The sequence below is a fragment of the Capra hircus genome, chromosome 27 (genome assembly GCF_001704415.2).
Source record: "Capra hircus breed San Clemente chromosome 27, ASM170441v1, whole genome shotgun sequence".
Taxonomy (NCBI): Eukaryota; Metazoa; Chordata; class Mammalia; order Artiodactyla; family Bovidae; genus Capra; species Capra hircus.
This window is the reverse complement of record NC_030834.1, coordinates 18,728,341-18,755,102: the sequence shown is the minus strand read 5'-3', so window position 1 is coordinate 18,755,102 and position 26,762 is coordinate 18,728,341. Positions and strand designations below refer to the sequence as shown.

At 38.6% G+C, this 26,762-nt stretch overlaps 1 protein-coding gene across 3 annotated transcripts; it reads left to right on the top strand.

Moving 5' to 3' along the window:
- On the top strand, window positions 6,535-25,579 carry UBXN8 (UBX domain protein 8). Of its 3 annotated transcripts, none has more exons than XM_013975463.2 (9): window positions 6,535-6,940; window positions 7,081-7,220; window positions 12,271-12,393; window positions 13,377-13,447; window positions 15,102-15,224; window positions 16,012-16,104; window positions 17,818-17,859; window positions 22,747-22,821; window positions 24,937-25,579. In XM_013975463.2, the coding sequence occupies exons 2-9, from the start codon at window positions 7,133-7,135 to the stop codon at window positions 25,102-25,104; spliced, it is 783 nt and encodes a 260-aa protein (XP_013830917.1). In that variant the 5' UTR covers window positions 6,535-6,940; window positions 7,081-7,132; the 3' UTR covers window positions 25,105-25,579. The 3 variants fall into 3 exon arrangements, with proteins under 3 accessions (XP_013830917.1, XP_017897604.1, XP_017897605.1); XM_018042115.1 differs by having other exon boundaries at window positions 6,538-6,940; window positions 16,012-16,149; XM_018042116.1 differs by lacking the exon at window positions 12,271-12,393 and having other exon boundaries at window positions 6,538-6,940; window positions 16,012-16,149.

The window sequence follows — 26,762 nt, the reverse complement described above, 5'->3', positions numbered from 1 at the left end:
AGGCCCAGGTTTGATCCCTGGTCATGGAACTAGGCTCTTCCTTGGTGGCTCAGATGGTAAAGCATCCAACTATAATGCAGGAGACCCAGGTTCGATCCCTGTTTCGGGAAGAGCCCCTGCAGAAGGAAATAGCAACCCACTCCACTACTCTGCCAGGAAAATCCCATGGACAGAGTAGCCTGGTAGGCTACAGTCCATGGGACTGCAAAGAGTCAGACGAAACTTAGCAACTTCACTTCACTTCATGGAACTAGATCCCACATGCTGCAAGAGCCAAAAAACCTGCCACGGCGAAAAAAAAAAATGTATTTTAAAAAATTTAATGGTTAACATGATATTGACTATCTGACTTTTGTTCTTTTTCTTTAAAAAGTGTTGCTCTTTGTTTTTGCAGAAAGTTGTTACTTATGGATCAACTTGATCTTTTTGTGACTTCTTTTCTAAAATTTTTTTTAGAGCAGTTCTAAAGAAGCCTTTAAGTAAAACTCTCTTGTGGTCTCATAAATGCCTCACAGAATGGTCAGAAAACCATGGTCTATAGGCCAAATCTAGCAATGGACTGTTTTTATAAATAAAGTTTTATTGGAACACAGCCATAACCATTTGATTATTTATTATGAATGGCTGCCTTTGTGCCACAATAGTAGAGCTAAGTATTTGAGATAGAGACTGCATGACCTGCAAAGCTTAAAATATTTGCTATTTACTCATTTATAGAAATGACCACTACCTGGTCATTTACATACAATGTTTGTTTATTCCTTTCCTGGGGGGGACTTCCATGCTGGTCAGTTGGAGTCTAAATGTTTCCTTACCTACGTGAGCTGTATGGTTCAGTCACCTTACAGCTCCCTGATCTGTCTTTGCCTGCCCTCGTGGAGTTTCTCCCTCCAACTGTGGAGCTTAGGATCCCAAGTAGATTTCTGGAGTCACTCTGAAAAATAAATATGGCATTTTCTTACAAAACTAAAAATGTGTTTACTATCAGTTCAGTTCAGTCACTCGGTCATGTCCAATTCTTTGCGACCCCATGGACTGCAGCAAGCCAAGCTTCCTTATCCATCACCAACTCCCGGAGTTTACTCAAACTCAAGTCCATCGCGTCAATGATGCCATCCAACCATCTTGTCCTCTGTCGTCCAATTCTCCTCCCACCTTCAATCTTTCCCAGCATCAGAGTCTTTTCAAATGAGTCAGTTCTTTGCATCAGGTGGCCAAAGGATTAGAGTTTCAGCTTCAGTCCTTCCAATGAATATTCAGGACTGATTTCCTTTAGGATGGACTGGTTGGATCTCCTTGCAGTCCAAGGGACTCTCAAGAGTCTTCTCCAACACCCTAGTTCAAAAGCATCATTTCTTCTGTGCTCAGCTTTCTTTATAGTCCAACTCTTATATCCATACATGACTACTGGAAAAACGATAGCTTTGACTAGAAGGACCATGGTTGGCAAAGTAATGTCTCTATTTTTTAATATGTTGTCTAGGTTGGTCATAGCTTTTCTTCCAAAGAGCAAGCGTCTTTTAATTTCATGGCTGCAGTCACCATCTGCAGTGTTTTTGGAGTCCCCCAAAATAAAGTCTCTCACTGTTTCCATTGTGAGAGGATAAATAATGATACACTTAACTTGTATAAATCTCAAGGAGAGTATACTGAGTAAAAAAAGCCTATCTTAAAAGCCAATATTAAAATTTTTAATATGGCTCAATTTTTTAAAAGTTTTTAAAAAGTGTTTATTTATTTGGCTATGCCAGGCTTTAGTTGCAGCATGTGGGATCCAGTTTTCTGACCAGGGACCAAACCCAGGCCCCCTGCACTGGGAGCACAAGAGTCCCAGTCACTAGTTTGTTTTTAAACATGCTTATATGGGTACTCAAGGAATGGTACAATTAAGAGAAGTGAATTTAAAAAAAAAAGATGTGCATTTCATTGTAGTTAATGAACTCCAGTATTCTGGCCTGGAGAATTCCATGGACTGTATAGTCTATGGGGTCACAAAGAGTCAGACACAACTGAGCGACTTTCACTTCATGTCAATGAATGCTGTACAATTTCACTTCACATAATATTCTTGAAACGACAAACTTAAAAAGATGGAGAACAGATTACCGGTTGCCTGGGGTATGGTGGTGATGAAGGATAGAAAATGAAGTGCCTGTGGCTATAAAAAGGTAGGGCAAGAGATAGTGATGGAGCTATTATGTGTTATGTATCTTGACTAGTGGAGGTCACAGGAAACAACACAGGTAATAACACTGTATACAGCGAAATGCCCACCCACAAATGAGTGTATGTAAAACTGGTAAGATCTGAGTAAGCTTGATAGATTGTGTCAATATAAATTTCCTGTTTATATAAATCCTGTACTATAATTTTGAATGAATTTGCCAGTGGGGGAAACTGAGTAAAGAATGCATGTGCTCCCTCTGTATTATTTCTTATAACTCTATGTGAATCTAAAATTATCTCCAAATAAAGTTTTAAAAATTGTGATGTGTATACAAAGCTTAATGAAAACAGCACATTTTCTATCATTCCATTTATAGAAGTCCTGTGTGTGTGTTCAGTTGCTCAGTTGTGTCCAACTCTTTGTGACCCCATGGACTATAGCCTGCCAGGCTTCTCTGTCCATGGGATTTTAGATGTTTTAAAAGAGACAGAGCTAATCTATAATAGGAAAAAAAATCAAAACAATGGTTACTTTCTGGGAAAAATCTTGTATCTTGCACTAGTGTATGAGATTAAGAAATAAGACAAGAGGCCTAAAACGGATTGATTATGAGAATCCCCACACCACCAAATGCAGAATTTACTTACAGCTTCAGCTCTCCCAGAAATGGAATCACCTGATCAGCACTAGTTAGGGAATCTACTTCTTGGACCCCTGCCATCCTCTAAAATAGCATTGCAATAACCAACCTGCTGTTTTGCCTAAGATAACTTCCGTGTTCCTGTTCCCTTTTGGCTAGTAAAGTCCTTCATTTTCTCAGCTCCCCAGAGCTCCTTTCTATCAGGATAGAAGATTTGAATCAACTTTTGCTCAAACTCTCAAAATTTTTAACGTTTCAGTTTATCTTTTAACAATGATTATGTTGGAACCCAAGGAAGGGTAGGGTTAAGATGTTAGCTTTTCAATGTAGTTAATGAAATGCATGCTGAAGTATATATATGAAGTATGCAGACACATATGATATAGTTAATGATACGCACACTGAAGTGTCTTGGGGAAAATGTTCTAAAGTCTCCAAATATGAAATGCATCAAAATAAGACCTATGGATGAATGGATAGATTGACAGATAAACGATAACATATATAATAAAATGTGGGCTTCCCGGGTGGCTCAAAGGTAAAGAACCCACCTACCAAACCAGAAGACACAAGGACACAGGTTTGATCCCTGGATTGGAAAGATCCCCTGAAGAAGGAAATGGCTACCCACTCCAGTATTCTGGCCTGGAAAACCCCATGGTGGGCTACAGTCCATGGGGTCGTAGTGTCATACATGACTTAGCAGTTAAACAACAAACAACATAATAAAATGTGGGTATATGGATAGTCATTGTAAGTTTATTCAACTTTTTTGTCTGAAAATTTTCATAAGCTATTGAAAAACTTAACTAGTTTTTTTTAAATACAAAAATTCCAAATATTAGGTAACATAAGCAGTTTTGTTGTTGTTATTCAGTCACTCAGTCGTGTCTGACTCTGTGACCCCACGGACTGTAGCACACCAGGCTTCCCTGTCCTTCACCATCTTCCAGAGTGTGGATACTCTTAATACATACAATTCAGGCTACATGTTAATAAACATTTTCCCCCCAATCAAATATGATTAGATTTTTAAATGTGATGGCAATCCTACTTAAAAAAATTTTTTTTTAATTTATTTGACTGCACCAGGTACCAGCTATATATAGCACACAAGATCCTTAGTTGCAGGATGTAAACGCCAAGCTGTGGCATGTGGGATTTAGTTCCCCAGCCAGGACCAAACCCCGGCCCCCTGCATTGAGAGTACAGAGTCCTAGCCACTGGACCACCACAGAAGTCTCGACAATCCTACTTTTTTACACATAAAGAAAACTGGTAGCATCACTTCTTAAATATAAAAAAATGTGAAATTTGTGTTTTAAGAATGCTAATAGAGAATGACTTAATATAAACTATCAAGATTTTAAAGTCCCTTCCTCTTATACCAGGGTTTCCCTGGTAGCTCAGATGGTAAAGAATCAGACTGCAATGCAGGAAACCCTGATTCAATCCTGGGTCAGGTAGATTCCCTCAGAGAAGGGAATGGCAACCCACTCCAGTCTACATGCCTGGAAAATCCCACGGACAGAGGAGCCTGGTGGGCTACAGCCCATGGAGTCACAAAGAGTTGGACATGACTGAGCAACTAACACATCATTTCTTCCTCTTATACAATACTCAGTGTTCATATAAGATTTTATTAACTGAAACATCTATAAACAATAGCTTAATTATGATCACTGAGAACTGTGACCTTACATCAATCAAAGTGACTTTCCTATTTGTTCCAGGAAATTCTTGCCAACAAGGCTAGCTGTAAATCAGCACATAACTTAATTGTCTTCATTGTTAGCTTTATAAACTTCCTGAAAATCTAATTATGTGAACAACAGGTTACTCATCTGGGTAAAAAGCTTCCCTCTCATGCACTACACTAAGAAGCTGAATTGGTCACTCAACTGGGCAAATTCCCATTCTTATCAAAAAGAGGCCACATCTGCCTTCAAGTCCTGCATCTTGCTATGTCCACCAGAACTAAACTATTATACCATGTACTATGTCAAATCCAAGTTAGAGCTTGGATCAAAAAGACTACCTTAAACCATTTCTAGATAGCATATTCAAAAGCAGAGACATTACTTTGCCAACAAAGGTCCGTCTAGTCAAGGCTATGGTTTTCCCAGTAGTCATGTATGGATTTGAGAGTTGGACTGTGAAGAAGGCTGAGCGCCAAAGAAGTGATGCTTTTGAACTGTGGTGTTGGAGAAGACTCTTCAGAGTCCCTTGGACTGCAAGGAGATCCAACCAGTCCATTCTGAAGGAGATCAGCCCTGGGATTTCTTTGGAAGGAATGATGCTAAAGCTGAAACTCCAGTACTTTGGCCACCTCATGCGAAGAGTTGACTCATTGGAAAAGACTCTGATGCTGGGAGGGGTTGGGGGCAGGAGGAGAAGGGGACGACAGAGGATGAGATGGGTGGATGGCATCACTGACTCGATGGATGTGAATCTGAGTGAACTCCGGGAGTTGGTGATGGACAGGGAGGCCTGGCGTGCTGCGATTCATGGGGTTGCAAAGAGTCGGACACGACTGAGTGACTAAACTGAACTGAAACCATTCCAACCTAAATTTGAAAAGCCTTATAAAAATCATCCTTGAATTCCCCTCTAAGACACTACAAAAATTATGATACATCAGTGTTCTCCCTTAATGCAGTGAGAAACTTGGTTTTAGTTGAATAGGTTAGTTTGGTGGTCTGGTGGGAGGAAGGGGTGGATAGAAGTAGATAACTGCGGTGAAGAGACTTCACAATCAACAAAGTTTGGGAAATGTGTTACAACCTCATGCAAATCTTAGAGTATGTGGGAAGCTCCACTTTACTGTTCTGACAGACTCATTGCTGTCATCAACAGATTATACTAGGAATACAGAGAGAGGAAGCAAAATGCCTAAACAAGGAAATCACACCAAAATGAAGACAGTTAAGAAGTGTGGAACTTCCTTTCTTTCCTTTTTTCATGCAGACAAAAAAAAAAGAGAGAGAGAGAGAGAGAGCTCTGAGTCAATATAGTTAATTACTTCATTGGTATGCCATATGAAAATTTATACTACTTCATCTAGACTGATTTTGAGATTGTGCCCTCCTATTCTGCACCTTCACTTCCAGGATAAAGTTCTTAGCCTACAAAGCCAAGCCCTGTGTGCTCCTAACTGCAACCTACCTCTAGGCACCTCCACTCAAACTTGAAACTGCAATATTTTAATTCCTGGCTTTTCTGCATTCAGTTTCCTAAACTTGAAATCCCACTCTTCCTCTTGCCGCCTTTCCCAATTCCTAACCTTTAGGACATAATTTAGGCATGATTTCCCTCAGGAAAGCCTTCAAGCCCTCGCTGGGGATAAGGTTCTATAGCCCCGTGCCCATCCTTATCACAACACTCAAGCACTGGCTGTATTTGTCTGTTTACAAGGCTACTAAACTGGGTTTCTGAGCTTCCTGGGGGCAAATTCACTAACTTACACGTATTTGAGTCCCATAAATCCTCCGGCACCAGACTGGGGGGCTCAGTAAATGTTAGCTAAACTAAATGCCAGGGTGGGAAAATTGATGGCTAGGTCAGAAAATGAACTTTCAAAGCATGAAAGCTTGTAACCTGCAAGGATCTCTCTAGCTTAATTGTGCTGTAGGTTGGCAGAAGAGCCCTGGAGGTGAGTCACGGGATGGCAATGAGGTCACAGAACTGTGAGGCTGAGTTAAGTCTTTAACAATAACCCTGCTGGCAAAACTAACCCGGAGCGGAGAAGGGGTGGCGGGTCTCCAGGATTAGGTGCCAGGTCCCACTTTTGAATCATCTTTCCACAGGAATCAGAGACCAACAAATGGGCCGGAGACCATTGAGGCGATGAAGAAGGTGCTTCGGCAGAATGGCGCTCAGTTGCTCCGACCAAAAAGTCCACAAGCACCCTCTACGGACACAAGGCCAAAGGGCTAGGCTGCCTCCTCACAGCGTCAACTGCCCGTACCCTTTCTATTACGCCTCATTTTACTCTTGACAACTCTTTTTCACCTCCGGAATCCAGGTGCGGCCAGCCTCACCAGAGCCCACGTTTGTCTTGACAGCGAGCACGTCTGACAGGACTTGACTAGGCGGGCGCCAGCGAGGCCGTCTCACCGCCCACGTGACGTGAGGTGTCCTGCATTTGTTCTAACGCTACAGATTATGAGTTCAAAAACCTGGGCTCATCTCAATCTGACCAACGACTCGGCTTGAGGGTCTAGCTGTCTCCCCAAATTCCTCCCTTAACAAGGTCTCCATTCCCTTTTCCCAGGGCCCAGCCGGAAGGGGCGGGCCTTCCGCCCGGAAGCGGGGCCCCCGTCACTATGGCTTCTCGTGGGGTTGTTGGTATTTTTCTACTCTCTGCTCTCCCCCTCTTGTGTCTGGAGCTCCGGCGTGGGATACCAGATCTGGGTAAGTGTTGGCTTTTCCATTTTGACCCTCATACTTGGGTAACAGCCCCATGAACACTGCAATGAATTTCCGTTTCCCAGCCGCGATGCCTCTGGGTGGCTTTGACTACGACTCCCAGGTTGCACCGCGCCAGCCTCCCTCTTCCGGATCCAGGTCTGGATCGGGGTCCGGGTATGGGTCTGGTAGGGGGAAAGCAAGATTCCCGCTGCATTGAGGAAGTTGATTGCTGGTGGCTGAAAAAGTCGCCCTTGATCTGGTGAAGTTTTGAGTGTAAGGGAACAGAGGCAGAAAGCACAGGAACAAACATATACAGGGCTTTCAAATTGTGTTGAATGCTCAAAAGGAAATAAACTGACGTGAGGTAAACCTGCTGAGGAATTTAAGCCGAGATTTTAAATAATAAGGGATCAACCCTTTGAAAAGCCGGAAAACATTCCAGACAAAGAAATTGCGACGCGTTGGAGGAAAAGGATGAAGACCATTGAGGCGGGATCAAGGAGACCTAGAGAGAAATTGGCTCAAGATAGTATCAGTAACATTCATTTAGCACCAAATTCTAAATACTGTTCATTCATTATTTCATCTAATCCGCTTTACAATCAATATGAAAAGGCAAAAAGATGGGTACTATTATAATCCCTATTTTTGTTGTTCAGTCGCTAAGTGGTGTCCGACACTTTGACAGCGACCCTGTGGACTGCAGCACACTAGGCTTTTTTGTTCTTCATTATCTCCTGGAGTTTGCTCAGACTCATGTCCACTGAGTCGGTGATGGCATCCAACTGTCTCATCCTCTGTCACCCTCTCTCCTGCCTTCAGTCTTTCCCAGCATCAGGGTCTTTTCAAATGAATCAGTTCTTCACATCAGGTGGCCAAAGTATTGGAGCTTCAGCTTCAGCATCAGTCCTTCCAATGCACATTCAGGGTTGATTTCCTTTAGGGTTGACTGGTTGTCTTCCTCTGCATTCCAAGGGACTCTCCGCAGTCTTTTTCAGCACCACAACTGGAAAGCATCAAGTCTTGTCCTCAGCCTTCTTTATGATCCAACTCACACATCTGTACATGACTACTGGAAAAACCATAGCTTTGACCATACAGACTTTTGTCAGCCAAGTGGTGTCTTTGCTTTTTAATACACTGTCTAGGTTTGTCATAGCTTTTCTTCCAAGGAGCAAGTGTCTTTTGATTTCATGACTGCAGTCATCATCTGCAGTGATTTTGGAGCCAAAGAAAATAAAATTTGTCACTGTTTCCACTTTTCCCCCATGTATTTGCCATGAAGTGATGGGATTGGATGCCATGATCTTAGTTGTTTGAATGCTGAATTTTAAGCCAGCTTTTTCACTCTCTTCTTTCACACTCATCAAGAAGCTGTTTAGTTCCTCTTTGCTTTCTGTCATTAGAGTAGCAGAAACTGAAATGTAGTGAGGTTAAGGGACTTCCTTAAGGCTTTTTAGAGGTCACTGGGTTCTGCGTGGAGAATGTTTTGCAAGGATGCTACAGCAGAAGCAGTGAGGCATGTTAGGCTTCTGAAGTAGGGAAGTCATGAAGACAGTTGGCCTGGACTAGGATAAAAGAGGAGGTGAAATGTGCATAGATTTGGGATTTTAGCCAAGTAGAATCAGCAGGGTTGTTGATGGATTAATTATTTGGGTGATGGAAAGGAGAGATTCAAGGATGACTCCTACATGTGGCGAAGAACAACTTCAAGCAGTTGGTGGTACCAGTGATAAAGTAAAGAATGAAAGGAAACGTGGACTGGTGGAGAATTCGTTCATCTTTGGACATATTCAGTTCAGTTCAGTTCATTTCAGTCACTCAGTCGTGTCCGACTCTTTGCGACCCCATGAATTGCAGCATGCCAGGCCTCCCTGTCCAGCACCAACTCCCGGACTTCACTCAGACTCACGTCCATCGAGTCCATGATGCCATCCAGCCATCTCATCCTCTGTCGTCCCCTCCTCCTCCTGCCCCCAATCCCTCCCAGCATCAGAGTCTTTTCCAATAAGTCAACTCTTCGCATGAGGTGGCCAAAGTACCGGAGTTTCAGCTTTAGCATCATTCCTTCCAAAGAAATCCCAGGGCTGATCTCCTTCAGAATGGACTGGTTGGATCTCCTTGCAGTCCAAGGGACTCTGAAGAGTCTTCTCCAACACCACAGTTCAAAAGCATCAATTCTTCGGCACTCAGCCTTCTTCACAATCCAACTCTCACATTCATACATGACCACTGGAAAAACCATAGCCTTGACTAGATGGACCTTAGTCGGCAAAGTAATGTCTCTGCTTTTGAATATGCTATCTAGGTTGGTCATTACTTTTCTTCCAAGGAGTAAGCGTCTTTTAATTTCATGGCTGCAGTCACTATCTGCAGTGATTTTGGAGCCCCCCCAAAATAAAGTCTAACACTGTTTCCATTGTTTCCCCATCTATTTTCCATGAAGTGATAGGACTGGATGCCATGATCTTCATTTTCTGAATGTTGAGCTTTAAGCCAACTTTTTCACTCTCCTCTTTCACTTTCATCAAGAGGCTTTTTAGTTCCTCTTCACTTTCTGCCATAAGGGTGGTGTCATCTGCATATCTGAGGTTGTTGATATTTCTCCCGGCAATCTTGATTCCAGCTTGTGTTTCTTCCAGTCCAGCATTTCTCATGATGTACTCTGCATAGAAGTTAAATAAGCAGGGTGACAATATACAGGCTTGACGCACTCCTTTTCCTATTAATGATGTGTTTACATGTCTGTCTCCCTTATTAAACTCACTTCTAAGATTGGTCACCATGAGAATTCCCTGGAATTGGTTAGGATTTGCACTCTCGCTGCAGAAGGCAGGTGTTCAATCTGTAGTTGCTGCATGCATCCATAAATCAATGAATGGATGAGAAGGAAAGAGAGAGGGAAGAAGGGAATTAAGAGACCATGATGAAATTTAACTTTGTATATTTCCTCTCATTACCCTACCTCCAAGAAGTCAGGTACCCAGAATGTTGCTTGAAATAAGAAATTAAAATAAAATGCCTTTTAAAAAATCTACAGACATTCTCTAGAAGTTTCCAGCCATATTGGACTCTAACAAGACCTTTATCTAAATGATAGACAGGAATGTTAAATTCACACTTATTCCAGAATCTACCTGCTTCCTTACCTTACAGAATTCACCATTACTCTGCTCATCTATAATCTACTTTGCACTATTATTTGAGTCACTAGTCAATGAGAAGGTAGTTACTCAGGATTGCAGAAGGAGATGTTCACACGATAAGCTCTGACCACAGGATAATATACTCCTTGAGCACAGAGGGCCCCCCCTCTTCTTTTTTTGTATTCCCATCACTTATCACAATATCTAATTTAATAAAAGTAAAAAATTCTAGAAAATGCAACTGGGCTCCTGGTAGCCTTTCCACTTAGTTTTATACTTTTTTCACTTAACTCCTTTCTTCTAGAATCCTCTCACAATTGTGAACTGGTGGTTGTCTACTTTGGTTTCTTGTTACTGGTTCTGCAAATATCCAGTAACAGTATTTTAGTCTATTTTAAAAATCATCACATCTCAGTGCAACAGCTGCAGGGCTAGTTATGTTTGGACCAGGACTTAGAGATACTGCTACTTTTAGCTGGAACTGCTAATTGAATTACCAAAGAGAATTCGGGCATGTTCATTCACCTGTGCTATATTTTTGGACATATATTGAGAAATGATCCTTTTTTTTCTACTCTGTACAGTGCTGATACATTTTTACTTATACTTAAGCTAAGTGTTTTAATGCTGGTTCATCATGTTTGTTATCCTTTGAAGTGTCCTGCATATGGGCTCTTGAGCATAGTATAAACAAAACACCTCAACTTAATTAAAAAATTTCTTACTTGAGAGGTGTACACATAAATCTAGTTCTTCTGTATTCCCATTTGAAATTGCTTGCTTGTTAGAACAAAAAGCAGTGTTATGGAACATGAACTCCATAAAGCATTTGTTTTCCTAAATATGAATACTCTAGGTATCAAATTACTTTTAAAATGATCATAGTTACTCTAGAGTTAATTACATATCATATTGAACAATACCTGAATCAGTAGTTAATGCTGGCAAAGGTTGGAGGGGCTGTAATGCAAAAGAAAACAAAAAAACTTTAAACAAATTTAAATTGCTTATTTTTTAAGGATGATATATATATGCATGTGTGTATGTATATATAGATGTGTATGTGTGCGTGTATATATGTTTTTAGTTAAAAATAAAATATTTAAATCTGTATATATGATTCCTTTGTTAATTCTTAGTTATTTGACTAACTGCCAACCCCCATCACACTGGTAAGATGGTTCCTCTGTACTTTTGCCTGGTAACTTTTGTGAATTACAAAACAAAACTAGAAATTTGTGGAGGGTGGAAACCATTTTTAATCCAACTTTATACGTACACTCTCTACCATTTGGCAAAATGTATTACACAAAGAAGGTACTTGTTACATTTTTGCTGGTTAATTTTCATTTGGTTAATAAAAATCAAGTACTGAAATTTTAATTTTTTCTAGGCAAACATGTATCTAGTAAATTTACTTACAAATGATGAAGTAAATATTGAGCAATAGAGAAGTACAGAGTTGCATAATTTACCTGTGAGAAGAATTTGGTGTTTCAGTGGGAGTGGCTTTTTTAAAATAGAACTAGAATCTGATAATAGGATACTATCACAATTTAATTCCCAATTATGTGGATTATTTTCTTTCCTTCTCTGGGCAGAAAGGAAACCAGAATTTATGCATTATTGATAGTCATATATTCATAATATAGCCAGTCACTCAGATTATACTTATATTCCTGAGAGATAAAATGTTCTAGAATTATTTTCTGAAAACTTGTTCTGGTAATGAAAGTCATGAATTTTGTTGCACAAAGGAGACTATATGAAAAATCTTAAGACAGTTACATACCTTAAATTTTACTCTACTTTTCTAGACAGATAATCTTCTAATGTATTAGTACTCATTATTAGTATCAAGAAAAATGTTTTGAATTGTAATTGTAATTTTTTTTAACCGTTATAAGGAATCAAAGATCTAATTTTGCTGTGTGGCCGGATTTTCCTACTGCTTGCTCTTCTTACATTAATTATTTCTGTGACTACCTCATGGGTTAACTCGTTTAAACCTTCCCAAGTTTATCTGAAAGGTAAGTTTACTGTTTATGCTACCCTTTTATACTTTTCTACTGAAATTTCTTTCCTTTATTCGAGAACTTCTGCACAATAAGCATTATTTTACCATTCATTTGTGCTGTGTAATTTTATGGTAGAGTAATACTTCAGCTTTAGTTAACAATTTTCAATGGGCTATACCCCAATATTTTTATGAGAAATTGTTCTTTTTTCTTGTATATATGTCTGAAACTATGTCATTTCTAACCCAAACTTTAAAAAGCCTATACAACAGGGACTTCCCCGGTGGCCCAGGAATTAAGACTCCATGGTCCTCATGCAGGGGGGCATGGGTTTGGTCCCTGGTCAGGGAACTAAGATCCCACATGCCACATGGTACAGCAAAAAAAAAAAAAAAAAAAAAAAAAGGCAAAAATAAATTACATTTAAAAAATAAAAATAAAATAAAAAGTCTATACAACAGCAGAGATCCCTTCTCTTGACATTCAGTGGCTTATAATCTAATATTGGTTAAGTCACTGAAAGGGTTGCCACTCACATCCCACATTGAGAATCTAGGTGTATTGCTTTTACTGTCATGTCCAAGGGTGACCAGATAGCTAGAGCACAGTATTCTACACCTCATGTGTGGGAATGGGCTTCTGTAGAGCTGCTAAAACCCTATCCGGCACCTGCAGAAAAAAACCCCACCATCATTATTCTTGAAGTCTCCCTACCAAAACTGTAACACACAACATTAATACATGTCAGAAAGTTTTTATTTCAGAACAGACCTTTTCCTACAGATTGACATTTCTTACAGAAAGAAATTTCTTGCAGATTTCTTTGTTTCAACTGTCTGTGTCTATTTGATCTTTATTATTTGAAAAATAAATCTGTTTTTTGAAAGCTTTTCTCTCCCCAAATGTGAAAATCTGCAGATTATTTTCAGAGAAAATAACATTCAACTTACAGATACATAGGAATTAAAAAGCACTTGTATGTTTTGATATCTTAGAAGAAGAAGAGAAGAACGAGAAAAGGCAAAAACTTGTGAGGAAAAAACAAGAAGAGGCACAAGGTGAAAAGGTAAAGCCTACTGTTTGGAAAGTATTATATAGAGAAAATACAAAAATATCTGGGGGAATTTCAAATTTAGGTCACAACTGAGTGGCTTTCACTTCACTTCAGAGAGCCATCTTCAGACTTCACGCCTGGCCTTACTGCCTATCACCCTTTTAGCCCATCTAAAAGAATTAAAAGGTATAAACATTAAGAAGTGAAAGTGAAAGTCGCTCAGTCGTGTCCAACTCTTTGCGACCCCATGGACTATACAGTCCATGGAATTCTCCAGGCCAGAATACTGGAGTGGGTATCTGTTCCCTTCTCCAGGGGATCTTCCCAACCCAGGGATCAAATCCAGGTCTCCTGCATTGCAGGCGGATTCTTTATCAGCTGAGCTACCAAGGGAAGCCCGTAATTCAGTGGCATTTAGAATATTCACAATGTTGTACAACCACCACCTCTGTCTAGTTCCAAAACATTTTCGTCACCCCAGAAGAAAACCCCAAACCCATTAAACAGTTATTTCCCCATTCCTCACTCCTTCCATCCTCTGGCAACCAACAATCTGCTTTCTGTTTGTATGGATCTGTCTGAATGTTTCATACAAGTGAAATAATATAACATGTGACCTTTTGTGTCTGACTTCTTTCCCATGCCTTATGTTTTGCAGGGTTCATCCATATAGCATAAATCAGCACTTCATTCCTTCTAGGACTGAGTCATATTCCACTGTATGGATGGATCAAAATTTGTTTATCTGTTCACTGATGGACAGTTAGGTTGTCCCCACCTTTGGACTATTGTGGATAGTGCTGCTGTGAATATTTGTGTGCAAATATTTGAGAACTTATTTTCAATTCTTTGGGTGTATATACATAGAAATAGAATTGCTGGGTCATATGGTAATTCTATATATTAACTTCTTGAGGAACTGCCAAACTATTTTCCACACCGTTTTGTATGTCCACCAGCAATTTCTGAGGGTCTCAGTTTCTCTACATTTATTTCTGATTTTGGTAGTCATCTCTTTTTCTTAGTCAAGTTAAAGGTTTGTTAATTTTTTTTCAAAGAACCACTTTTTGGTTTCATTGGTTCTGTTGTTTTTCTATTCTATTCCCTGTTTTTATGTCTTCTTTATTATTTGCTTTCATGTGCCAGCTTTGTGTTTAACTTGTCCTTTTTCAAGATTTTTAAGATGTAAAGTTAATGATTTGATATCTTTTCTTCTTTTTTAATTAGATATTTATAGCCATAACTTTACCTCTGAGCACTGCTTTTGCTTCATCCTATCCAAGATTGGTTTTGCTAATTAGAAGTTGCATTTACAATGGATGATCATCTAACAGTTATTTTCATGATCTTGAAATATCAGGTAGCACTTGGGCATACTTATATCTCCAACCCTAGTAAGTTTTTGTTGCACTGAAAACCCATTAAAGGATGTATCAGCAGACTGCCATACAAGCAGAAGGATAGAAAATTTGTTTTTCTTTGCATTGTGTACAAATGCAAATTTTTAGAGAGTAGTGCAACAGTGGAGGATGTAGGTTTTTTGGCAAAACTGAATTAGTGTTAAAACACCACTTCTTACCTGGTTCTTATTTACAACTTTATAGACAATGTAAATAAAATCTTAGGGGTGTTAATGTATAGTCACCTGATTTTTTTTTTTTAACAGGTCAGCAGATACATAGAGAATGTTCTAAAACCTAGCCAGGAAATGAAGCTGAAAAAGCTGGAAGAACGCTTTTATCAGATGACGGGTGAAACCTGGAAGTTAAGCAATGGTCATAAACTTGGGGTTAGAAAATATTCTCATTTCATATTTTTTTAATCCTGCTATTGTTTATGTTCCCTTTAACATATACTAATTTTTTAAAAAATTTCAAATTATTATTCCAGTCTATTTTTAGGAGTCTTTATTAAGACTGCTTATATATCAGTTATATATATATATATATATATATATAGTTTTTATTGATTATATTTTTTATGTCAAATGTTTAAGTGGTTTTTGGTGCCTAAAGAGCATATAACTTAGATCCTTGAAAAGTTCTAACTTAAGACAGTCTGAGAAAACTGTTGACTAAATCACATCTTTTATATGAGGGCATCCAAATCTCTTGGGTATTATAAGCTCACATTATATTCATTCTGTTTAGCTCTGTTTTTTGAAGCCAAATTGACCTTTGACTCTCTTCCTTTGGCATTGAGTATGAATTTTGTCATTTGCAAGTGGAAGTTTACAATGTTAAGTTTTCTTCCAGCGAAAAAAGGATATTCATAAAGAAATTCATTTTTAGAGGAACTGGCTGCAGATTTTTTTGTGTAAGATGCTTTCTGTCCCAAAGACTTTTTTTTTGCTGTCTATTTACACTGTACCTCTCATCATCTCATAAAGAAGATGATCCAGTAGGGGTAAACAGGATTCTGACAATGAAGCAGAATGTTTGTATCCATTTCATAATGGTAAATATGCCATGGAACCGTCAAGGGTTGGTAAGAAAGGTAATGTGAAAGATGGCAACATAAAATACAACTGCTGTTGGTAGTGACTTCACTTCTGAATTGAGTTTGCTTTTGACCAGGGTGATGAAGATTTGGAGCTTGATAGTGAGAGTCCGACGTCTTTTGAAACATCAAACAGAGAAGCAGCAAAGAGACGGAACTTGCCTAAGCCTGTAACCAAAGTTTTACCACCCACGGAGCAGCCCATGAAGAAGGAGGTTCATTACTTAATACCTGTTCACTGAGCTGTATCTGCGTACAGTAGGGATATTGTTTTTTTGGTGGAAGTGGTATATTGAGGGAATCCAGATGGTGTCTTCATTAAGAATCACTTCAGCTTCATTAAGAATCACTTTTCTTGTTAAATACTAGCATTCTGAGCCAAACTTACAAGGAAGCTAGGAAGGGAAACGATAGTACATTTAGTAAATAGTTCTTTTTAAGGAAGTAATTTAATTATGTAGAAACAAAAAATGCAATATTTACTAACGGAGACATTCCTTAGGGCAGCTAAGATACAAGAAGTCATATATTTTGTTGTTGAGTTGCTCATTGTGTCTAACTCTTTCTGACCCCATGGACTACAGCATGCCAGGTTCCTCTGTCCTCCACTATCTCCCAGAGTTTGCTCAAACTTATGTTCATTGAGTCAGTGATGCCTTCCAACCATCTTTTCTTCTGCTGCCCCCTGCTCCTTTTCCCTTCAGTCTTTCCCAGCATCAGGGTCTTTTCCAATGAATCGGCTCTTTACATCAGGTGGCCCAAGTATTGGAGCTTAGTTGAGTAGCTATGGTTATTAACATGAATATATCATTGTCCTCAGTGCCCCTTTTAGGGAATGAGTTAGCAACCATTCACTCTGGAGCGATGTCCAGGTTTATTCCTTCTTTTCTTTCAAATCTTTAATCCCTAAGAAGACCAGTTTGGAGCTGGTTAAGGTTGAAATAAGTGTGTTTCTATTGAGTCTTAGGTAAAGCTGCTAAGCTGTGTATTCCCTAAAAGTAATTTCCAATGTATTGCTTCTCAGTCTGAGGTTTCCTGGTCCCTTCATGGAGCTTGAGGGTGGGAACTGGGTCTTTGAACTGTTTCTAACATTTGAAAAAGATCTAGAGAGCTACATGGACTCATTACATTTGTAAGATTCTTTGTTATGTGTTAATAGCATAGATTATCTCATGCTGATGGTAAATTCTAATTGACCATCACATATGTTTTTGATACCAAACAAAAAGAAATGATTTATTTAATAAATGCAATGAATATTTGTTAGATAAAATGTTATAAAATATGGAATCTATGGTATTAAAAAATAAAAAGCATCCCTTGAAGGTGAAATTGTACAGTGTTTTAGTGAGAGAAAATGCTTTGTACATCTGGTGTTTTCATAGATTAACAGAAATAGGGAAATATGGATAAATCATGAAAGCAACCAAAGTGAATGGTGGTTTTCCAGCCCCTTAGAAGGCACCAGTAAAGAGAAATATATATGTACTCATCCTGATGCATATATGTGTGAACCTAAATAATTGAGGGGTTTTACTGAACTTAATTTTTATCCTCTATTTCTTTAGTAGTACATTTTAATGTAATATCTTAGAACAGCATACACATAATGTTCTTTAAATGTGTATAGATTAGCAGCTTTCATCTGAGATGTTTTTTTTTCAAATCCTGTTTTTATGATGTATTGTTAGCACAGAGTTGCTTATCCAAAAATGTTTATTGAATCTCTCATTGTAAACATTTTATAAATGTATATTAAGAGAAAAGATTTCATTAAGCATAGATATGTCCAAACTCTATGTTGAAAGGAACTCTTCTCTTTGAGGTTATTTTTTTCTTCTTCTGTTTACATTCCTGTTACTAAATACTTAACTTTTCTTTAGGTTCTTGATTTTCCTGAAGAACCTCCTGAAACAGCTGAAGAAGTAAGCTTATCTTTTTTTTCTTTGAAAATCAATGTATTTTTAATTTTCTTTAACATCAAGTAAATACATCTTACCTACATTTGGGTTTAGAAAGAAAAAATAGTACAGTGTTTATGTGTTTGCACCATGATTAGGTCTTGTTTCAAATATGTGGTGGTATCAAATGCTTCAGTCAAGCCCTGTTTTGGAAGCCTGCTATCTGCTGAGCTTGTGTTTTAAAGCCCTCCCACTTCATCGGGCAGAGATTGGATATGTGGTCTTTTCCAGAATGTTAGGTCATCACATGAGTTGCCTATTAAAATAGAATCAAAATAGGCAGATGACTTCAAATTGTAGTTTTTCCATTAAAAAGGAGAAAATGAAGGATGCAGCTACTTTGTAGGTATTTGAATTGAAAGATGGTTTGCTGTTTGGGGTCAGGGTTGGACTGAATCCCGACTTGGCATTATGTCCTCTGCCCAACTGCTTTGCCATAATCTGTGCCGCCTTCCTGCGGTTGCCCAGCTCAGTTTCACTAAGTCTCTAATGTACAGAAGCACATCTTTAAAGCCGTTAAATGGCGTAGGCAAAGGAAAGCTGGATGGTTTTCCATTTCTTGACTCTCAACGACTGTTACACTCCCTGAAAACCATTTCTGAGGCAGCCATGAACGCACTGGAGGGTCTCATTTTTGCCAACACATTTGCAGCACATAAGTTAGTATTTTGGATACTAAAATACTGAGGAAAATGCTGAAAGTCTTATAGAAATAGAGACAATGAAGTGTGCAATCAATCCCAGGAGAATCACAGTCCCAGGAGAAACACAATTTAAGAAAAAAACGAAAGGTCTAATTCCTCCCTGTTACACCCATCACATCCACACCCATGATATGTCTATCCTGACCCTCCTACATCCTCACCTCTCCTCAAGCTCTGGGTTGGTATCCGTGACAACCACTTAAAATACAGGAGTAACTAAGTACAGCTCAGGTTGCCAGGGAATGCCTTTTAAGATTTTTCTCCAGCTTTAAAGCACATGACCTTACTCCTACAGAACACCAGTGTGTCACCAGTGACGACAGACGTCAGGTGGTCAGTGAATCCTTTGAAATTGTACCTTTTTGCGACTACAGGTAGAAGGAGGGTGCTCTTCAGAATCTCAGGTCTGTGACCCTAAAAAGGTCAACACATCTCCACCTGGAGGCAGTTGGTGTTGCTCTCCACTTTATTAAGAGTTATTCATAGTCATTCCATTTTGTTTCTTTTCTGCCTTTTTCCCATACTTGATAGATGACCTTCTGTGCTACACTCATTAAAGTGTCTGTCACAATAATGGAGTTTTAGAGCTGGGATGAACCTCAGTCAAGTTTCATCCCATCTCCTCAACTTGAGGCTGAAGCCACAGGCAGGATTTTGAGGTCCCTCCTGGGGGAGCCCAGGCCCTCTGGCTGCATGAGACCTCTGGGCTTAATTCCCTTGTTTACTCTAGAAACAATACTATCCCTATTTGCCTCTCCTTGCTCCTATTTGCTTCTTTTCTGGCCTTGCTCTGATTTTTGGTCCTCTTTGCTATTTTTGGTTAATAAAGTCAACAAAATTATGGTAAAAAATTGTTACTTGAGAATTACATGTTACCTGAGAATCACATACATAGTATCAATCAGGTATAAGCAACTTTAAATTATATAATAAAGTTTTGTGAAGAATGCCACTAATGTATAGTTAATACCACTTGATACTTGTCTAGTGTATTCTATTCTACACTAATCAAGAAAAGAAAATACATTTTGGAAGATTTTGATTCTGTCAGAATCATCACTGGGCAAGGTGTTTTCCACCTGTGCAGTTGCTACTGTGCATAGATTTCTTAGAATTCAAAGGATGAATTCCTAATTCCCTGCTAGCCATTCATCAGCCCTTATTTTTACCTCCCTGGATGACTCTGGGTGTCCCAGTTTATACTCCTTGACCTGGTCACCAACTCTTTGATCTAATGAGCTGTTTCTGAGCAATTAGCCTGGTCCCTCCAGGTGTCTCTGCCTGACCTTTCCCCTCTGTTGTAGTTGGACTGTTTAATAATAATGAAAGTAGACAGTAGGCGTGGAATCTCATCATCACGATAAAAGTTAAAAACAAGAAAAAGGAAGCATTCTAGTTTGGAGACTGTGCCTTTCCTACCTACCCTTCACCCCGTCACCCCAAAAAAGTGCTTTCCAAGTTAAAAAGGCACGCCTGGAGTTGGCAGTGAGCACTCTGCCACAGTTACCCCAGGTTTTAGGATGTTTGTCTTTGCCAGTCACATAGTCATACTTGTTTCTGGCTTTCTGCAAAGTACCATTTCGTATTTTGTCAACTTCGAAGCTTTGCTCTGATACCATAATCATGCTCTATCATCATACATAAAGCTTGCCCATCATAACTAATATATTTTAATCCCTAAGCCACACAGCTGTTTCATGAATCCATATATAAAAGAATAATTTCACCTTTAGCAATACTGGAGATTTTCATTTTCAGGACATTCTCTATTTTCTTATTAAAGTTAGGCCCATTAAGTGTGTGGTGTCACCCACAGAATCGAGGGACATCTTAATAAATCTTTGTTGCTCAGGGAAGGGACTAACATTCGTCTTAAAGGTTATCAGAACAGGGTGAAATTTTCACTGTGTGAGTGTGTATCCTATATATGTAGCCTGTGGCTCTGCAGGCTTTGCAATAACCGTATGAGAAAATTCCTGTCATAGTGGAAGCCTCCTTGGACTTAGGAGCAGACTAATAGATGAGTGAACTAATGGCTGACACGGATTTCTGAAAGGGGGGCGGTATCTGAAACAATGCCATTCTTAAGCCTTATACTCTGATTTAAGTAAGTGCTTGTTATGTATTTCATATTACTACTATCGAAAGTTATAAGTAGTCTAGAATTCACAACAGAATAGCCACCACATGTTACTGTTCTACTTGTAAACTGAAAAGACAATAACCGTAGAATTTAAGATAATTTGAAAAGAGTTTTGTAAATCCTCATGTAATTACCATAATACCATAGCAACTGTTTTCATTGCTGTATGCTATCTTATTTCATTTTAAGGGGAGCCAAATTTTAACTAGTGCTGCCCCTTTTCATTTAGATTTCATTTAACAATCTGTGTTTGGGACAGAGATTTACTTTACAGTTTGGACTGTGTTCCAGGCCTTTGACCTGTTCATAGGTCAGTCCACTAGACTGTCAGTAATCTTAGGAGAAATTACACACCCACCTTTCACAGTAATTGTAATAATAGAACAGTAACTAGGTTTCGAACAGTGATTGTTCATTTCTCTTAAATATTTATCTAATCACAATGGTAAACATTAAGTCACTATATTTTAACCTTAGTTTCTTTGAAAGCATTTGGCCTTAATTCTCCCCGTAGATCATTAAAGTTTGAACAAAACCTCACTGTAAAAGTTAGGTTTTATTGTTCTACAAATAAGCAAAATTGGCTTTTGTGATTGTTAGTTTGTGTTTTGTTTTATTATAAAACTTTCCTTTAGTAGAAGTAGTAACAGAGCTCAACATCGCACCAGTCTGGATGTGAATAAAACACTCTACCTGCTTGCATGGAAATATTTGCTAACGTGGCTTTCCTGAAGCGGGTGGGTGCTGCTATAAAACAACCATTTCCACCATTTCTGTAACTGTGCTGCCAAAAAACTCCCAGGACAGTTAGGATAACGTTCATAAAAGTTAAAAACAAGAAAAAGATAGCATTCTAGTCTGGGAAGTGTGCCTTTCTTACCCATAAAAAAGGGTTAAAACACTTTCCATGGGACCATCAGAAAGGGTTTCCTGAGGGTGAATAATGAATGTCAGAATTAATGACTAATTTGTCATCTTTTCTTTTCTTAAAATTGAAGTATAGTTGATTTACAATGTTGTGTTAGTTTCTGGTGGACAGCACAGTCATTCAGTTAAACATACATACATATTCTTTTTCATTATGGTTTATTACAGGATATTGAATATAGTTCCCTGTGCTATACAAGTAGGACCTTGTTGTTCATCTATTTTGTATATAGTAGCTTGTATCTACTAATCCCAAACCCCTAATTTAGCCCTCCACTTTGGTAACCATTAAGTTTGTTTTTTATGTCTGTAAGTCTGTTTCAGTTTTGCAAATAAGCTCATTTGCATCTGTTTTTAGATTCCCCACATAAATGATACCATATGGTATTTGTCTTTCTCTTTCTGACTTACTTTGCTTATTAGTATGGTCATCTCTAGGTCTTTCCCACTCTTTTCTCTTTTAGAATGTTCTTTAAATTACTAGCATGTCGCAAGCTCTTTTTAGCTATTCAACACTTTCATCAGAGGAAAAATTGTGGGGGAACTCAATATGTAGAACAAAGCTGCTCCCAGGAAAAGGGCGTCTCCAAGACCCCCAGCAGCCAGGACTAACTCCAGGCTCATCTCTTGTTCTCATGAGGTAGACATGGTGCCCAGCCAACGTGATGGGGTGGCCTGGGTAACATTTTGTTTCCTTCCAGTCCAGTGTTTGTCTTGCCTGCAGACTCTGAGGTGGCTCTGGATCATCTTGGCTTGGTAAGGCCTCTTTCAAAGCCCAGCTGCAGTCTTGATATTGTCTGGGCAGACAGAAACCTCGGGTCTCTGGCGCCCTCTCTGGAAGACTCTGTCACTGGTTTCCTCAAGCAGCAGGAAGATATTTTTCAGGTTCAGAATTATTTCTGTGTTTAAGGTGAATTTTCTCTGGACCTTAATGTTGGCGTACAATTCTGAGAGCTAAATTTCTACAAAACCCCACATGAGTGCTTAGAACTAGGTACAGGTGTTTCACAGGAGTAGTGATTTTGGAATTACAAACAGCCGTAGTCGGAATTCTCATCTGAACACTTTTTTCCTCAGGTCGTGACTGTAGCTCTCCGCTGTCCAAGTGGGCGTGTCCTGAGGAGAAGGTTTTTTAAGTCTTGCAGTTCACAGGTGAGGAAAAATCATATTTGGAGAAATATTTGTGTTGAATTTGGCAATAGTTTATTTCCATGCAGGGTGGATGTGTTGTCTGTTGTCTGCACTGCCATCAGCTGAAGATAAATGGGATTTATGTATACTTTATGTGACAGAAATTTGGAGAATTAGGCATGCTGAGCCTTCTTGAATTGTGATTTCTGCATTCAGATTTTTTTCAGTTCTTCCTTGTTTTAATTTGTTTTTAAATTATATTTTCACAGCTCAGTGGTAAGATGCTTTCAAATCTTTAGGAAGCAGCTATTATTAGCTCTATTCTTATTAGCCCTAATGGATTATTAATATTAATAATGGATTATTAATATTATTAATAATGGATTAATATTATTAATATAAGAAGCCCCACTGCTTGTGTTTTCAGATCATTCTCTAAAGCTTGTTTCTTTTTGTTCTAATAGACTTTTTTTCCTTTTAAAAACAATATTGTGTTCACTAGCAATGATTTGGAAAATATAGAAAACTAGAGTGAAAAACAATTTTGATTTGCCATCTGACACCAAAGCCAATTACTAATATGTTGGTGTATTTTTGATTTTAAGTACATTTGAATTTATCATTATGCATGCATTAAAAATCTAAATAATTATATGCATGCATTAAAAATCTAAATAATTATCTAAATAAATTTCTCCTATTGCTGCATTTAACCTTCTATGTCTAGACTGCTATAAACTATAATAGGAAATACTAGTAGGTTAGACTACATAAAAATTTTAAATTCTATAAAGCTCATCAAGTTAAAAATTTGGCAGCAACAATTTAATAATTATTTATAAAGTAATGATTATGCTAGCTAGAGAAAAAAAACTTGCCTGGGAAATCCCATGGACAGAGGAGCCTGGTGGGGGTCCGTGGGGTTGCAAGAGTCGGACATGACTTAGCAACCAAACAACAACCCTTTAATAAATATTTATAAAGTAATGGAGCTAAAAAAATTTGCTAGCTAAAAAAATTTGAAAAATTAAAAACCAAGTGATAAACATGAAAAGAATGTTTGGTCTCACTTAGAATCAGAGAAGTGCATATTAAAATGGATACCATTTTCTACCTATCAAATTGTCAAAGATTAAGAAGAAGAGTACCCAGTTTGGGGCAGTGTGTGCAGAAAACAGAGATTCTTATTAAATTACATTCACATTGTTCATGTAAATGTAATTTAGACTGCTGTTCTTGTGGGATAATTTATCAGTATATATTTTAAAATATATCTTTTGGCCCAGTGATTTCATTTATGAGAATTTATTCTTTGGAAATAATGACAAATGATCAAAGGTAATAATATAAGTGCTTATGTAGGCATTGGTTAAACTAAGGCTCATTCATATATTGGAAAATTATGGCATTGTATGACATAATGCACATTTATTACATGGAATATCAACAGGGACATGGATGGTGGTAGAAGTCAAGGGTTACTTATAATTGATATAAGTATCACTTTGATATAAAGTATAATTATTGATATAAGTTGATATATGCATAATTGATACCAGCATCCCCTGAGAACATTCTGTCATTCAGCTTTCTTCCTAAAGCAACACACCATCCTTTAGCAGGAGTTTTAGTGGAAATTTGGACAATTACAGTGGGAATCTTTATGACAGGAAATGCAGTACATTCATAGGGATGGCCTCTTATCAAAAGGCAGAGTTTCTGGCCCATGGACATGTCTGTTTTGACTGTTCCTGGGTAATTTTGATGTGGACTATTGGCTTTCATTGTAATCTCAATGACTTTTTTCCCAAATGCTAACCTTTTGTTCTTAACCTTTTTAGTGAATAATCTCCCGGTTCCCTATGATTGGAGCTTTCCTAATTGTTTAATGCTTCTGCTGCCTGTAGGTGTCAGTAGTCCCTAGGCCTTCTTTGAAACAAAAGGTTATCAAGGGTCATTCACATCTCAAAATTCATGGCATGCTGTTTTGCTTTAAACACTGGAAAGTTCCTTTGAAAGATATGAAAGTTCTTTTTCATGACTCCTAGGGGCATGATTTAACAATGAGAGATCATAAACTATCATGAGGGACACAACCGTGAGCAGTTATTTATAACGAAGCTTTTTCTCTTCTAGGTCTTGTTTGACTGGATGATGAAGATTGGGTATAGCACATCCCTATACAGCCTTTCTACTTCCTTTCCCAGAAGGCCTCTGGAAGTGGAGGGAGGCTGGTCACTGCAGGACATTGGAATAACTGTGGATACTGTACTCAACGTGGAAGAGAAAGAGCAGAGCAGCTAGTTTAGAAATGCCAACTAGCTGTTTTACATGAAATCAGTTACACCATGACCTTAGAGGACAATAGAGGATTCACATTAAAATCATGCCATATGTTGATTGAGCTCAAGGCCATAAACATTTCAATGTTGATCTCCATGGAAATGTATGGACATAAAGTATTACAAAAGGATTGCTCTCTACATATAATAATTAGGGAGTGTGCCATATTACAATGTACCAAATGAGGATGAGATAGAAATGTATACAGTAAGGTGCTCATTAATTTGTATTTTCCCCAGCTGACGTCATTTATCAGTTTCTTCTTTCATTGGCCTTGCCATAGTGAACATTTCACCATTCAAACTCTTTAAGGTCTTCTAAGTAGGAATGTTTAGTTTGCTGTATTTCCAGAAATTAAACTTTGAAAATGTTTCAAAGCTCTTTTTAGACTTCAGAGTTCTTTGTGATAGTAAACATTGTACTCATGTTTACTTAACTAATGTTTGAGATTTATTTTGCCTTGCATTGAACTGTAACATTTACAACATTCCAGGTGGATCAGTGTTTTAAAGATAAAACAATGAAAACAAAGTGAAGGTGAGTTTTAAAAATATATCTGGGCACTTCATTTCCCTGCTTATACTTCTATAATGGTGTATTCACACTAATAACAAGTTCAAACTCCAAGGATGGTTTAAAGGCTGTCTATTCCAGCCACTCCCTTTCCCATGCTATCACTCTTTTTTTTTTTAATAGATTTTGTTTGTTTGTTTGGCCATGCCCCAAGCCATGTGGGAACTTAGTTCCCCAATCAGAGGTCAAACCCATGCTCCCTGTGAAAGGCTGTTGTTGTATTACGCAAAGACGCCAGGATTCTTGGCCCCTGGAGGAGAAGAATTTAATCTGGGGCCAGAGATGAGGCTTGATCACTCAGAGTTTTTGTGTAATAAGTTTTATTAAAGGAGATAATGGAGATAGAGAAAGGAGAAAGGAGATAGAGAAAGCTTTTGACATAGGCAAATGGTCACTGAAATGGAGAAGTCATACTGTGGGTGGCCTCATGGAGAGGACTGTGTGGCAAGCAAGTGAAGCCAACAGCAAGGGGAAGGAGCTTGTGCAGTTATGTGGGAAATGGAAAATGCAGCTAACAAGGTATCTAGCTAAATCTGTTTCTAACCAGAGTACTGAAAACATCAGCCTGTTTCTTCTTGCTGCTTATAGTAAACTGTGAGAAGAGAAGTTCAAGAAAGGACTTAAAAAGGAACCAGGGTTCAGTGGTTTGGAAGATCCCAAATAAGGCCAGACAAAATGGCTTCAGAGCAAAGTTATATCAAGGACATTCTCAGGAAGTGTGAAAGTGTTAGTCGCTCAGTCATGTCTGACTCTTTGCGACCCCATGGACTGTAGCCCACCAAGCTCTTCTGTCCATGTGATTTCCCAGGCAAGAATACTGGATGGGTTCAGTTCAGTTCAGTTGCTCAGTCGTGTTGACTCTTTGCAACCCCATGAACTGCAGCACACCAGGCCTCCTTGTCCATCACCAACACCCAAGTCCACCCAAACCCATGTCCATCGAGTCGGTGATGCCACCCAACCATCTCATCCTCTGTTGTCCCCTTCTCCTCCTGCCCTCAATGTTTCCCAGCATCAGGGTCTTTTCAAATGAGTCAGCTCTTTGC